The 13,953-nt window shown below is 43.3% G+C and overlaps 1 protein-coding gene across 2 annotated transcripts; it reads left to right on the forward strand.

Annotated features, from left to right (window-relative positions):
* Positions 1 to 3,070: 3,070 nt before the first annotated feature.
* On the forward strand, positions 3,071 to 8,987 carry fbxo3 (F-box protein 3). Of its 2 annotated transcripts, none has more exons than XM_026301648.1 (12): positions 3,071 to 3,228; positions 3,609 to 3,698; positions 3,871 to 4,034; positions 4,438 to 4,552; positions 4,627 to 4,831; positions 5,150 to 5,276; positions 5,363 to 5,447; positions 6,185 to 6,307; positions 6,377 to 6,492; positions 6,581 to 6,688; positions 6,856 to 6,938; positions 7,362 to 8,987. In XM_026301648.1, the coding sequence occupies exons 1-12, from the start codon at positions 3,137 to 3,139 to the stop codon at positions 7,506 to 7,508; spliced, it is 1,455 nt and encodes a 484-aa protein (XP_026157433.1). In that variant the 5' UTR covers positions 3,071 to 3,136; the 3' UTR covers positions 7,509 to 8,987. The 2 variants fall into 2 exon arrangements, with proteins under 2 accessions (XP_026157433.1, XP_026157434.1); XM_026301649.1 differs by having other exon boundaries at positions 5,150 to 5,195.
* Positions 8,988 to 13,953: the final 4,966 nt, after the last annotated feature.

Genomic DNA, 13,953 nt, shown 5'->3' on the forward strand with positions numbered 1-13,953 from the left:
CCCACCTCTCACCCACTATCTGCTTTCAGATTTTCAGAAGCATCATATTTATGAACCAGTGTTTATTGCATTCACAGCCTCCAACATGGTTCAGGCTTCATTTTTGATCTCTGATATTAGTCAGTGTTAGCTGACGTGTGTGTGTGTGTGTGTGTGTGTGTGTGTGTGTTGCAGATAGAAAAAGTGTATAAACACATCATGCCGGCCTGGAAGAAGCTGTTTGATGAGAAGAAACTGTGAAGTTGAGCTGCCTGTTGTTCCCCTGACCAGCTCTTCTCATTGGAAACTCGTCAGATATGAAGAATAAAGTTATGGCACTTTGAGAAAAAGCCTCAATAAACTAACAAAATGTTAATGATTCCATTAAATCAACATGAAATGAGGACAATCAACGTGTGCACATCTTTATTCTAAAAACATTTTAATCTTTAAATATTATATATTACAAACCTTCCAGTGTTGTGTCCAGGTTAGTGCTCTGTTGTATCTGTAATATGAGATAAAATTAGCTGCTTCAGGCCTCTTTATTGCATGTACTTAACACAGATTTAACACATGATATTGAAGTTACAAAAGAGTTTTTATTAATTGAACATTTTAGTATACACCAAAAAAATCCTCAAAATAATCTGCTACTCTGGAAATCTGTTTTTTTTTTTTTTTTTTCACAGAATGTTTTGATTTTGCTTTTGTCTTTTTCATGTTTTATTCACGAAGTTTCATCCCTGTTGGTGCTGCCGTTCATCACGTTTTAATGTGACGAAAACTCCACAAACCAGAATAAATAATCTTTATCACCAGTTTTTTTTGTTTTGTTTTTTTTTTTCAGATCTGAGGCTAAACGGGCTCAGCTAACTATTTTCCTTTAGTTGTTTTGTCGACAGTGTTAGACAACCAAAATGTATTTTTCTTTCTAGAACAAATACCAGTAAATTTCACCCAAATAAACTGAAAGTGAACACAGAATGTGTTTTTTTATTTTTTATTTTTTTTTTGTTAAATGTTTAGAAAAACTTTTGACCTCAGGTCAGTAAATATTTGCTGAACTATGGATGCCTGGATGTGTGTTGGAGTTTTTGGAAGTAGAGCTCCGTCAAACATGGGCATAGCCAAGGGTTTCTCTGCAGGAGTGTTCAGAGATGTTTCGTGCTTCAGTCATGACCCACCTGTGGTCGTCTACAGACAGAGAGAAGGTAAGCTTTTTTTTTTTTTTTTTGTAAAACTCTTCATGAGATATTTGCGTACAAGTAATTTGGACTGTACTAAAATGAGACTTTACATTAAAATGGCCACCAGCAAATGCAGTGGGTGTGGGTGTAAAACAATAAAAAGAATGGAAACTGACCCTTGTGGCATTTGGACCTTTGACTTTAGTTTAATTGGTTGAACATTTCGGTTTTTCTGACCAGGCATCTGCTCTATTTCTGCAACAATGCATGAATTTAGAATAAAGTTGGTGTGAATTTTGTTTTGTTTTTTTGGCAGTCCTCCCGATGGTTACTGAGAGCTCACACTGAAGCACCTGTTCACCTGCAGACAGTGAGTGGATCTTTGTTCTTGATTTGTTTTGTTCATATTGGTTGAGGTGCATCAAATTTGATTGTTAGTGTGTCACAAGACGAGGCCAGACCTCAGTCTCTTTCTACACTGTTTTCTACTTGCACATAAAATAGTGCAGTCCACGATGCTTCATTGTATTTCTGAAATATAGATGTACGTTATTATTCCCAAACTGAAAAATATGCCAAATATGCACTAATCAGTGTAAAACATAAGATATTGTACCAGTTTGTTAGCTGGGAACCTTATGATAGTTGTGTAGTCATGAAAGAAATCAAGTTAACAAGAACTAGATTTAGGAAAAAGCAATGATTGGTTCTGGGTCAAAAGACATACATAAGATTTAGACATATTTATATAGAAACTAGTCCCTACTAACATACATGTGATGCTAAGAATTGTTTTATTAGTTTATCTATAAAGCAAAGAGCTCTATGTGCTAATATCACAGGATCTGGGTACTTTTAACAACCACTATAACCAGTAATCCACTAACTACTTGTCTAATCTGATGGGAAGAACCACACGAGCACCAAAATCAGAGGAAGCTTGTTCACTTCCATGTTTAAGCTTTTAGTCGTGTTTCTCCTGGGCGGAGGGACAGGGTGCAGGTCCCTGGGTCAAGAGCTGGACTTCAGTGACGCCACATGAGTCCAGATGGCCTGTGGGACTTTGGCTGTGATGCTGGACTTTTCTGAAAGACTGACAGGATCCTGTGTCAAACTTGAGACTCAGTTCTTTTCATGTAACAAGTGTCTTTCCAACAGTGTCCAGGTAGAGCTAACAATCTGCAAAAACATTATTTACAACAGCAGCTGGAGTTAGTGTGTGCTCCAGATATTAGCACAGGACAGGGAGACCCATGCAGCCTTCACGTCGGATATAAGGACAAAAACGTAGTTTCTCACCTTCTGTCACGTGTTCTGGCCAAATGAGTGACGTCCACTCTTTTTGTTTTTATTTACTAGGCTCTTCTGAAACAGCGTTGCGGACAGAAACATGTTGAACCAGTGGTGCTGATTGTTTTTGGCAAATCATAAACTCTTTTCCCTGCTCGTTGCATGACATTACGGTACTGCAGTATAAATCAACATCAACGCAAAAATCTTTATTTGCCACATGCGTGGTTGTACTAGTACAACAGTAGTGACAGTAGTGCAACAACTCGAGACTGCAGAATAAAAAAGATTTAAAAAGATAAATAGATATAAGTACTAGACTGTACTACTACCACTACCACCATTACTACTACTACTACCACCATTACTACTACCCTAACCGTACAACTACTAGTACTTCTCGTGTTTTAACAGAAAATCTTATTTATTCCTCTTGGCGTGTCCAGAATGGATTTTAAAATAAATAAAATTAAATCGCATTTTCACATCCGGTTCCATCTGCCATCGGTCCTGCTCATTTTGCAGGACGACTTGTTTCTGGAGCGGGACACTAGTCACATCACCCACTTTAATTTTAAACGGAACAAAATTAACCCTAACCCTAACCCGGAACACGAGGCGTCGCTGATTAGCCGCCTCGCCGTTAAAACCCACGAAGAAGAAGGAGGTCTCCAACAATGGCAGCTGCCTCGGAGATCCGGGTGGACCAACTCCCGTCGGACCCGCTGCTGCACATTTTATCGTTCCTGGGTTTCAGGGACCTCGTCCAGTACGTAGCCGACACCGCAGCCCGGACCCAGAGGCGGCAAACGGTGTTTGTTTTCTTAACGACGCGTGTAAACAGGTCGCAGCCAGCGACGGCCGCTAAGCTAACAGGGAGCTAACAACATAAACAGATAAGACAGCGGCTGGTAACAACGAACAAACAAACACACTCACTCTCTCTCTTCCTGGAGGAAAATACGAGTAAACTGTTACTGTCGAAACAACAAACCACGGAAACATTTAGTGACGTTTCGCTCTTGACGTTTATTCCGGGCAGGGTTAGCTTTAACATGTAGCTAGCTGGCAGTTTGGTACCAACGCATCAGCAGTAAAAGTTGATTTTTGTCTTTTTGCGTTTATCCGTGTCCTTTCTCTTCTCTGCAGCTGCAGCTACGTCAACAGGAGGCTGAACGAGCTCTGCAAACACAACCCGCTGTGGAAATGCCTGTGCTCCAAACACTGGCTGCTCACAGAGTGAGTACACTTTAGCTGCTGAAAGTGATTTAGTTTAATCGTGTTTTGGTTTCTTGGTCTAGACTAAAGACTAAACCAAATATTTCCTTAACACGAGGCTCCAGTCAGCTCCATCTGAGTGTGGTTGGTGTCGCTCTGCAGGTTAAAAGTCATGTAATCATCTCTCTTTCAGTGCGGATCGGCTGCAGAGCGGCATTTCCTGGTACTGTCTGTTCCAACAGTACTACAGAGACCTGGGCCGCTACATCCAGTACTACGCAGTACTGAAGAAGGCCTGGGAGCAGCTGAAGAGCTTCCTGCTGCAGAGGTGTCCACGCATGATCGCGTCACTCAAAGGTGATGCAGCCACAGCAGGGGCCGCAGGCAGAGTCTGTTGAAGTTAAAATATTTGATGTTGTGATATTTTCTGGCACAGACAGTTGTATAAGGTAATTGCTTCCATATTTTCACAAGAACTCAGTTTATCTCGGTCCATTTGTGGAAGCTCAGTGCTGATCAAACAGGATGTGTGAGAGATCATTATGGGACACTGTAGGTTGAAGTCCTGGTAGATTTGCGATCAACAGTTTGCTCACACATTCGCCATTAAAGGGTGCTGTGTCTGTTTTGTGTTTACTACTCATCTCTGCTGGTGGATAAAAATCAGTTATGGAGGGTTTGAACAACAGTCTGGAACAAGTACTTGTCACTGATTCTTCCTTCTCCTCACTCTGGTTTCATACTTCCTGTTTGCCTTCAGAGGGAGCCACAGAGGTGGAGCTCCACGACATTGAGGCTCAGATCGGCTGCAGACTGCCAGACGACTATCGGTGCTCGTACCGTATCCATAATGGACAGAAACTGGTCATCCCAGGGTCAGTGTCTGTTTGGTGAGGCCTTCCAGGCTGTTAGCCCCCTGTCTGACCACCACCGGTCTCTGTGTCCTCAGCCTCATGGGCAGCATGTCCCTGTCTAACCACTACCGGTCAGAAGTGCTGTTGGACGTGGAGACGGCGGCTGGAGGTTTCCAGCAGAGGAAGGGGATGAGACGCTGCCTCCCACTCACCTTCTGCTTCCACACCGGACTCAGCCAGTACATGGCTCTGGAGCCTGCAGAGGGACGCAGGATGTTCGAGAGCTTCTACCCCTGCCCGGTCTGTAACCATCCTGTCTGGCTGTCAGTTCAAAATAAATGGCGCAAAGCGTTTACAGAGAAGAAGAAGTTTGAGTAGATGAGAGTTCAAGTTCCTTTACACTAGAGTTAATGAACATTTCTGTGGATTCATTCTGAGCCAAGTAAATGTGCCTCAGGTACTGCTTTTCAGCCCCAGTATAAAAAGTTCAGTCTGAGGTTAAATATTGGAAAAACATGTCTATGTATTTTCTTCCATTCCTTACTCCAAATCTAACAAATGATTGCATATGGTTGGTACTGAGCAGCCTCACTCACTCACACTGTCTTTGCCATTCAGGACCAGACGGCTCAGGATCCTTCCGCCATCGACATGTTCATCACAGGTTGGTCATTTGTCTGTGAGCTCTATGCTGCAGCTGCAGGCACAGGAAAGTGCAGGCGTTCTGAAAACAAACAACCAGCAGGTGGCGCCCAAACATATGGTTAAGGTCATTTAAAGCAACAACAGTAGTTTTTTGCGCTGGAGAAAACTGTGTGTGTTTGTGTTTAGGTTCGTGTTTCTTAGAATGGTTCACCGCTTACGTCCACAATGTCGTCACCGGAGAATATCCAATCATCAGAGACCAGATCTTCAGGTAACACACACACATTCATATCAATCCATCAGTTACATTGTGCAGAGTTTATTTATATGCTGTCTTTTTTTTTTACTTTGAAAATAAGTAACAATTTCAAACCATTTGTGTCGGCTGACCCATGTCAGCATCATATGTCCACATTTGTAGCTCTCTGTCAAACTTGATCATGCACTAATATTTGCTTCAGCAAACTGAGATTAAAAATATCTCAATATTTCATTTGCAGAAATATCACATGGATGGAGATATGAAACCATCCAGGAAAAATTAAGCTGCCTTTTAACCATTAGTCTGCTAATTCCTTCTTTGTGCTCTTATTTGCATCAAACATATAGTCTGTGTTGTTGCCCATCTTTAGAACAACCAGGGATACTTGAGGATGAAGAAGTATGTAATGTACATTTTTCCATCCAATGTTTATAGTGACTTACATACAAAAGGCAGATTTGTGCAGAAAATAGTCTGATTTCATTGATTTACAGTCTGAAAGTGAGAGAACAGTACCATGAGGTTTGAGGTTTTTTGTGAAATTGACAACTGTGGCCTTGAAACCAGCGAATAGCCAACAAAATATTTACTTTTACTCGGGTTTTACTCAGATCAGTAGTTGTCACTGAGCTTTGACTGGAGCAGTTTTAGGGATTCATCTTATTCTGCAGCTGCTCCAACATTGGATCGTTCACCTTTTTTGTTTTTTGTTTTTTTTTTTTCTTTCTGAAACTTGGGGACCACAGGTATGTGCACGATAAAGGTTGCGTGGCGACCACCGGTGACATCACCGTCTCTGTTTCTACCTCCTTCCTGCCAGAGCTTTCCTCCGTCCACCCACCGCACTTCTTCTTCACCTACCGCATCAGGTACCTGTCCACTTGCCCAGGATGTCCAGTGCATTTTACAACCGTTTTACCAACTTTTAATGTTTTCAGAATAGAGATGTCCAGCAGCGCGTCCCCTGAAGCTGCCTGCCAACTCGACAGCCGCTACTGGAAAATTACCACCTCCGACGGCAACGTGGAGGAAGTCCAGGGGCCCGGTGTGGTCGGTACGTCGCTCACATCACGTGACCACCTATATAGCTCCACTGTGATTGGCTGAGACTAGCTGTTGACACTGTCTGTTTATTTGTGCAGGAGAATTTCCAGTCATGACTCCTGGAAAGGTCCATGAGTACGCCAGCTGCACCACCTTCTCCACCCCATCGGAGTACATGGAGGGTCACTACACCTTCCACAGACTGGGTAACAGCCACTCTCTCTGAAGATTACAATACATTGCAGTGTTTATCGTAGCTTGGGGCTGTGAGGCACCTCAGTGCTTTGTACTCACTACAAAAATTAGCTTTTGTACCATGAACAAGCTGAAAGCAGCAGTTTTGCGGCTGTTCTGAAGTTTGTTTCTCTTGCAGCCAATAAAGAAGAAGTTTTCCATGTGGCCATCCCTCGCTTCCATATGGTCTGCCCGCCCTTCAGAGAGCCGGTGGTTCGAACGGTATAGTTAGCAATTATGACTTCATTCACAGCCAAGTTTGGAATTGTTTTCATTCCTTTGATTGCTGAAGTTTGTGCAGTGGGTTTTTGTCTTCTTCTATGGTTTGTGGGCCAGACCGTTTCCTTCCCGCTGTGTAAAATCAACATTTGGATCTGTTGAGTCGAAATTTTCTGTACATTTAATGCAGCCAGAGCTGGTTTTGCTGCTTTGGACTTCATGGCAACTCTTTTAAATAAATGATCTTTTTTCAGTAATATTAATCTGCAGAAATTTGCCCATCAAAAATCCTCCTGACAGAGAACCCACATTTTGTTTGCTTCATCAGTGAAGTGCCGGTTATGTCCGACAGCCTTTAAGAACCTGCCAAATTTGATTTTGAAAAAACTGGACTGATTTTGTTGTTTATGTGCCTGATACTTGCAGCAAAAAGCGGCGACCAGTTACACAACTCGCTTCGACGAGCACGACGATGATGGTGAGTACTGTGATGGGGACGGAGACGACTTTGGCGATCTGAGAGGAATCAACATGGCCGCCTTAGAGGGAGCATGGTGCCCCAGACACATCTGACCTCTGGCCCACCACCACCACTGTAGGGTTGATGGACTGTAAGGTATTCAGGTCTGATCAATGACAGTAAAAAATCCTCAATGACCTGAGGCACAGCCAGGATTCTGGGACATGTAGTACCAACCAGAGCCATACAATGGACTGAATCACGTTGATTTCCTTCTGTCTGTCGTATGAATGAAACAAGCAATGTGAATAAGGTTGTTTTATTTTTCTTGTTTAAACTTTATTATGATGTGAAGCTGGTGGAAAGAAGGATGGACAGTAACGTCAGTGCTGCCTCCTTCCTTTTAAGGATTATTGCTGTTAATTGTGTGGGGTATTTTTTCAAACCCAGCAGGAACACACAATTAGGAGTTTAGCAATTGTTGCCTGCGACAGTTGTGCAGAACTTCTTTAAATGATTCTTCTCCACAGCAGAAACATGACAAGTTCTTCTTTTGTTTGACTGATTTGCAGTCCAGGGTGTTACAGTTTGACCATGGCCGTACTTTGGGAAACTCTGCCCTCCACCATTTTTATTTGTTAGTTTCTTGTACCTGTAAGTCTGAAGGGCAGCAGAATTCAGAGAGCGCCCTTTGCTAGATTACTCTGTTCTGTAGTGTGTGCCACAGGACGCTACACATCGAATTGGAAGACGTTATTACCGCTTTGATATGTGATTTTCCCCACACTTGTACAGTTTGAGCCAAATATCTGACTGCAGAGCTTACAAAATCCAGTTTCAAGAATAAAATGTTGATAGTGCCCAGGTTCTGCCTTTCAGCTGTCCTATAGTCTGTCCCGCCTTAGTGGCAGAGAGTGCTGTGACTCTATGCAGCCTAAGAAGACTATTTCCACGCCCTCTGCAAGTTGTTAGCATCATGGATGTAAGGATCCCAGTGTTGCTCACATGGTTCAAACCAAGGTATCTTGATAACTGTTGGATGCGATCCCTTTGAGGCTGGTGCAGGCGTTTCCCACTCCCAGAGGATGAATCCTGCAGCTCCCCCTGATCTTTGACTGGCTGTGGGCTCTTGTTAAACGACCAGTGGTCTGATCGATGTTTGTCGTATTGCCAGATGTGCCCATTCAGTGATGAAACTAATTGAAACCTGGATTCACCATAATGGAACCAAGCCCTTTGTAAGTTTAGCTAATGGAGGGCATTCCAGTAGAAACAAAAGCAGACCTGTAGTGTATCTGCGTGTTGCTTTAAAGTTCCTGCGTTGGAAAAATAGCTAAATGTGTTGGTTTTCTACATATTTCTGCCTGTTAAGCACAAATTGTGTGTACTCTTGACTGATAGCTTTTTGACAGAATGGCAGCAGGGTGAGATGATCTGGGACAATCTGGGTTTGTTCAGCGCTTCAGTGTTTTCTAGAACCAGGTTTATTCCTATAAAGCAGGTTTCTTTAGGCTCATCCTGTGAGGGTGTGTCATCACAGGCTGGTGTGATCTGTGGGTTTGTTTTGTTGAATAAACTACAAATATTCATGGCTGCGGACTTTAAATCCACTTTTCTGATTTTACTCACATTGTTTGTTATTATCCTAGAAATTCCATTACCACCAAAAAGTGCACACACACAGCAGCGGGTATCCGGTGCCTTGCTCAAGACAATTGACAATTCCTGCCTGGACCTGAGACTCAAACCTGCAATTTTCAGGTTACAAGTCCGACTCTCTATCCATTAGGCCAGAATTTTACTTGTACTGGAGGATCTTTACACTTTACTAATATGGTATTACTACTTATTGGTACTAATGCCACATTTACTACATATTAGTACTTTTAAGTTAGTAATCTGAGGACTATCGTTGCATCTGTCAGTTTGACGTTTGTGATTGGGCGGGACAAACGTTTTTGTAACAGTCAGTTCATGGTCCCGACATTACACCGTGTGTTGCACATCCAGTAACAAAAGTGGCATGTCAGATCAGTGTCGGGCCGATCCAAACGTGCTTCTGTTTGTTTGTGTGACACTGTCAGCTGCTGCTCAGGTGGGCTTAGTTGGCCCTGGTTTAACTGTTGTTGGAACTTTACCTGAAACTGGACACTGAATGTCTGTAAGAGCTCAGAGCAGAACCACAGAACATGCTGTGTCATGGCACAAGGCCTCAGAAATTAGTTCCAAAACTTAATATTGAGATTTATTTCTAACAGTCATTTTATTTTATTGCATTACTTAAAATATTTATATGTACAAAAAGTGATATTTCAGGGTCCCTCCATCCTCCCACCAAACTCTACCTGTGCTGTGTATCTGTTTCCTGCAGTTTCATACAAATTGAAATATTTGCATATTTAATGAGATGTTGGAAAAATGTTTTTTGCAGCATCTGTTTGAAATTTTGTATGACCTTAATGACACCAAACTGTTGCAGCTATCGTGCTGGAGTGAAACTGCCTTGCTGAGGTTTGCTTTGCATTAACTAAACACAAGAGTGAAAGGACAACCACATAAAGCACAACCACCATATACACAAAAACAGCTTAGATGTCTCCACATGACTGGAACCTGTTGTAGTTGATATTTATGCCTGGACCTGGTTTGAAATCCAGTCCTGATTAACTGCGTGTCCTTCTGAGCTCCAACAGGCTGTAGCCTCAGTTGAACTTGACAAGTCCAGGTCTGTCCCCTCTTTGTTTTCCCTTCTGCTCCTCGTACTGCTCCTCTTCTCTCCTTCACTTTCATTCATCGTCATCTTCCTCTATCACTCTCACTGTTCTTCGTTTCCTGCCTGCTCTTGTCTCCTTCTGCTCCTCTCCCCTCTCCCCCCCCCCCTCCTCATTCTCCCCCACCTCCTCCTTTTCCTCTCCTCCTCCCCCTCCCTCCTCTACCCCCTCTCGAGCGTTGCAGCGGCTGCAGTGCCTCCTGAAGCCGCCCAGGAAGTGCGACCTGAAGCAGCAGAAGGGGCAAGCGTAGCGTCCGGGCCGGTGAGCTGCTCTGACGTGCTGCTGCAGCCGGCTGGGCAGGAAGAAGGAGCGTTTGCAGTCCTTACAGCTGTACGGACGCTCCACGTTGTGGCTCCGCACCACGTGACTGATGGCAAAGCCTGAAACAACACACAGGTAAACTTTTAACACAGCTGGGCGTGACTGAGGAGGAGGGAGGGTTAATGTTATTTTTACAAACATGCTGGCCAGAATCAGTCAGCCATCCATAATGAATCTGTGTCAGAGGGTCAGCACGTAGCTTCACACACAAGACGCTTTTATTTTCACATTCATTTACTGGTGATAAGTTTTACAGGCCTGTATGTGTTGACTGTGTTTTGACAATTTGAAATACTTAAGTTGATATTTAAAATAAACTTATTTTTCCTATTAACCAACTTGTTAATTTGTCTGAATCAGAAAACAGGGACAAACACTCAAAGCTCCAGGTTCACATTCTCAGATGTCTTGTTTTTTTCTGTCCTATACATAGAAACTGGCCTGGAGTAACTAAATTCACACCTCTCCTATGTCTTTAGTGCAGAGACCAGGGACTGAATTATATCAGCCACAAATCAGCCCTGTCAGAGAAAACCTTAACAGGAGAGAGAAAGAAGAAAGAATGAAATTATGTGCAGAGCATGTGGATCTGTGGAAGCAGCGCCGGTACCTTTGAGTTTGGTCTTCCAGCCACAGATCAAACAAACGAAGCGGTTGGAGATGAAGCGGATCACTTTAGCTGTGGCCTCCATCTCCTCCTTCAGCAGCTCTCCGCTCAGTCCATCCAGCTCCTCCTCCTCCGCCCCGCTGCTCTGCATCTGTTTGGGCATGGCGACATCTCGTCGGATGGCCTGGGTCGCATACGGTTTTGGGATGTCATGTTTTCGCACCACGTGATTGACGCCCAGTGCTTTCAGCTTGTTCTTCCAGCCACAGATGAGGCAGCGGTAACCAGCACTGTTGAACATCAGCACACTTTCCTCCACTGCTCTCTCTGGGTTAGCTGACTCCGCCTTCAGACAGACGTCGTCTTCATTTTCCTCTCCGTCCTCCTCCTCAGCCTCACTGCTCTTCTTCCTTTTGACACTGTCCTTCCCTCTCTTCTTCTGCTCCTCCTCTGTCGTCTTCTCCTCTCCCCCATCACTCCCGTCATCTCCTCCACCCTCCTTCTCGTCAGTGCAGTGTTTGGAGATAATGTGCTTGTACAGTTTGGTGAAGTCTCGGCAGGTGTAGAAGCAGTCAGAGCAGTGAAACAGCCGGGCGGTGCTCTGGTACGTCAAGATGTTGCCGAGGCGACCCACCGCCACGCCATCCAGGCAGGCGGGGTGAGAGGCAGCTATGTGTGACAGCTGGTGGGCGTGGCTCTTGGAGAAGTGGCCGCAGTGTGGGCACTGGAGGTGAGCTGCTACACCCCCGCCCACTTCACCACGGGTCTGTATGATGACAGACATCACGGTTCATCCAGATACTGCACAGAGAGACGTAAAGATTGAGACGCACTTTAAAAAGTTCCTCATAAGTTGACAGCAGCCAATGATCATTTTCATACAGAACAGGATGCATCTTTGTTGTCCACTGGACTTGAGCTCTGCTTACCCTAACAGCACAAGAAACTTTTCACCCAGTAGCCAGGTTATTAGGTACACCTATCTGACAGTAAAGCTGTCTAACCCTAACCCTCGTTCATGAAGGTGCTAATGTTCGGGTTTTGTTTCAGAGCCCTGGAATCACCTGGAATATAATGAAAAACGTTAATTTATGAAACTTCCAATTAAAAGAATATGGGCTGCTGTGAATGTTTTCTGGTATTTGCTTAGAATAAATTAAAATAGTCATTAGTACCAGCCCCACATCCGTAACCTGACTTTGTATATTGAGGCAGTTTTTCCAGTTTGATTGATCAAGTGGGACCAGTACAGTGGGACCAGTACAGTTGATGGTATTAGCAGCTAACAGGCTAACTCCCCGTTAACGCGTCAAACTACGGTCTTTTCCACCCACCTGCCCGTGGTTATGTGCAGTAAAGCTTCTCAGTCTGATCTGACAGGCAGATCGATCACAGTCATTTCTCTTGTAGTAAAACTTTACATTTATTTTTATTATTTAGCGGCGATGCTTATTTCCTCCTTTAGTGCAGCGCAGCCAATCAGGTCGCTGTAGACGTGTGACGACTGACCAATCGTAGTAGTCCTTTACGTTAAGCTGTCGCTCTCTGTGGTTATCGCGAGATCTGCATCTGTTTTATTGCATGGTTTAGCCAATGAATGAGGGAAAAAACAACTTTAAATGTTAAACATTTTTTCTAGACTTGATATTGTTCAAAATAAATTACCACTTAACACTGACTACGGTTTATTGAAGTAGATCAGTATTTAAGATATTTTAAAGCTGATCAATTTAATGTATTGTGGAACGGTCTTAAGCAACGCTGGTCACAATCATTTATGTGTTGCTGGTTAGCTGGATTTGTGTGTCTGTGTGTGTCCAGGGCGGAGTAAAGGTGATTAATGAAGCTATTTCAGTATGGAGGAGCAATTATCTGCTGAGGCGGAAAAGACTCCATCACCCAATTCACCCAATCTCCATCTCCTACCCAATTGCTGGTTCTTGATTGACAGCTGAAATACATTATGGATCTTTGAACAATCGGTTTCTCTTGCTAGCTTGTTCTGGCTGTTGGATATCAACCTTGCGTCATCTGGTTCTGTGATTTAAAATAACCCAGTGAGTGCGTGTCCCTCACAGGCCATCTGCAGGCCTGGATAATCCCTGTATGTGGATTAGACAGAGTGTGCAGAGGAACCAGAGCGACCTACTGTCAACCCACCTGAAGAAAAATCAAATTTTCTTTTGGTGTTTTTGAACTCACGGAGGATACGACACTTGAGGTTTTGGTTTTGTAGGTTTGAGGTTTGTATTGTGAAGAAATGACAAGAAGTTACTGAGATGCTAAAAGTTTTCATCATGGTGCAGAAGCTGTTGGCAGGGCCAGGTTTTGAAGCAATTAGGATTTTTTTTTATGCCAAACTAAAGACCCTTAGTTTGAAATATGTTTTTATGTAACAAGTGGAAATGGTCATGGTATTGTGAAGATTTTTTTTATTCATTAATAGTTTTGCTTTTGTGTCAAAGATAATACTGGTTTCAGGTTTTTGCTCTGAAAGATACGTGACTGACACCTTTGTGTGTGTTCAGCGTTTAAATTGTGTAAAAATTGACAATTTTGAAGCTTAGATGAAAAGTATTGAGGCATTTTTATTGTAAGTATTTAAAAATACACTGATTGGATTTTGTCATATGACTGAAGGCACTTTTGGTTCATTATAAGAACTGAAGCAAAAACCTCTGCCCTGCTTTTTTTTAAAAAAAATTTAAATTTTTAAAACTTTTTTTTTTTTTTTTTTTTATTTATTTTTTTTTAGGGCCAAGGTGGTCACTACTCAGCAGGGGATGATTTCATATGTGGAGTGTCTGGGCGGTGAGGGGGCGGGGCCTGGTGTGGCGTCACGCTGCTGGAACACAGACC

Source organism: Mastacembelus armatus, chromosome 2 (assembly GCF_900324485.2).
Source record: "Mastacembelus armatus chromosome 2, fMasArm1.2, whole genome shotgun sequence".
NCBI lineage: Eukaryota > Metazoa > Chordata > Actinopteri > Synbranchiformes > Mastacembelidae > Mastacembelus > Mastacembelus armatus.

What these genes read in the sequence shown, in the direction of transcription:
- fbxo3 (XM_026301648.1), top strand. Translation starts at nt 3,137, where the DNA reads ATGGCAGCTGCCTCGGAGATCCGGGTGGACCAACTCCCGTCGGACCCG. An exon ending in CATGATCGCGTCACTCAAAG is followed by an intron (nt 4,035 to 4,437) that starts GTGATGCAGCCA and finishes GTTTGCCTTCAG; the next exon opens with AGGGAGCCACAGAGGTGGAG. An exon ending in GAGAGCCGGTGGTTCGAACG is followed by an intron (nt 6,939 to 7,361) that starts GTATAGTTAGCA and finishes TGATACTTGCAG; the next exon opens with CAAAAAGCGGCGACCAGTTA.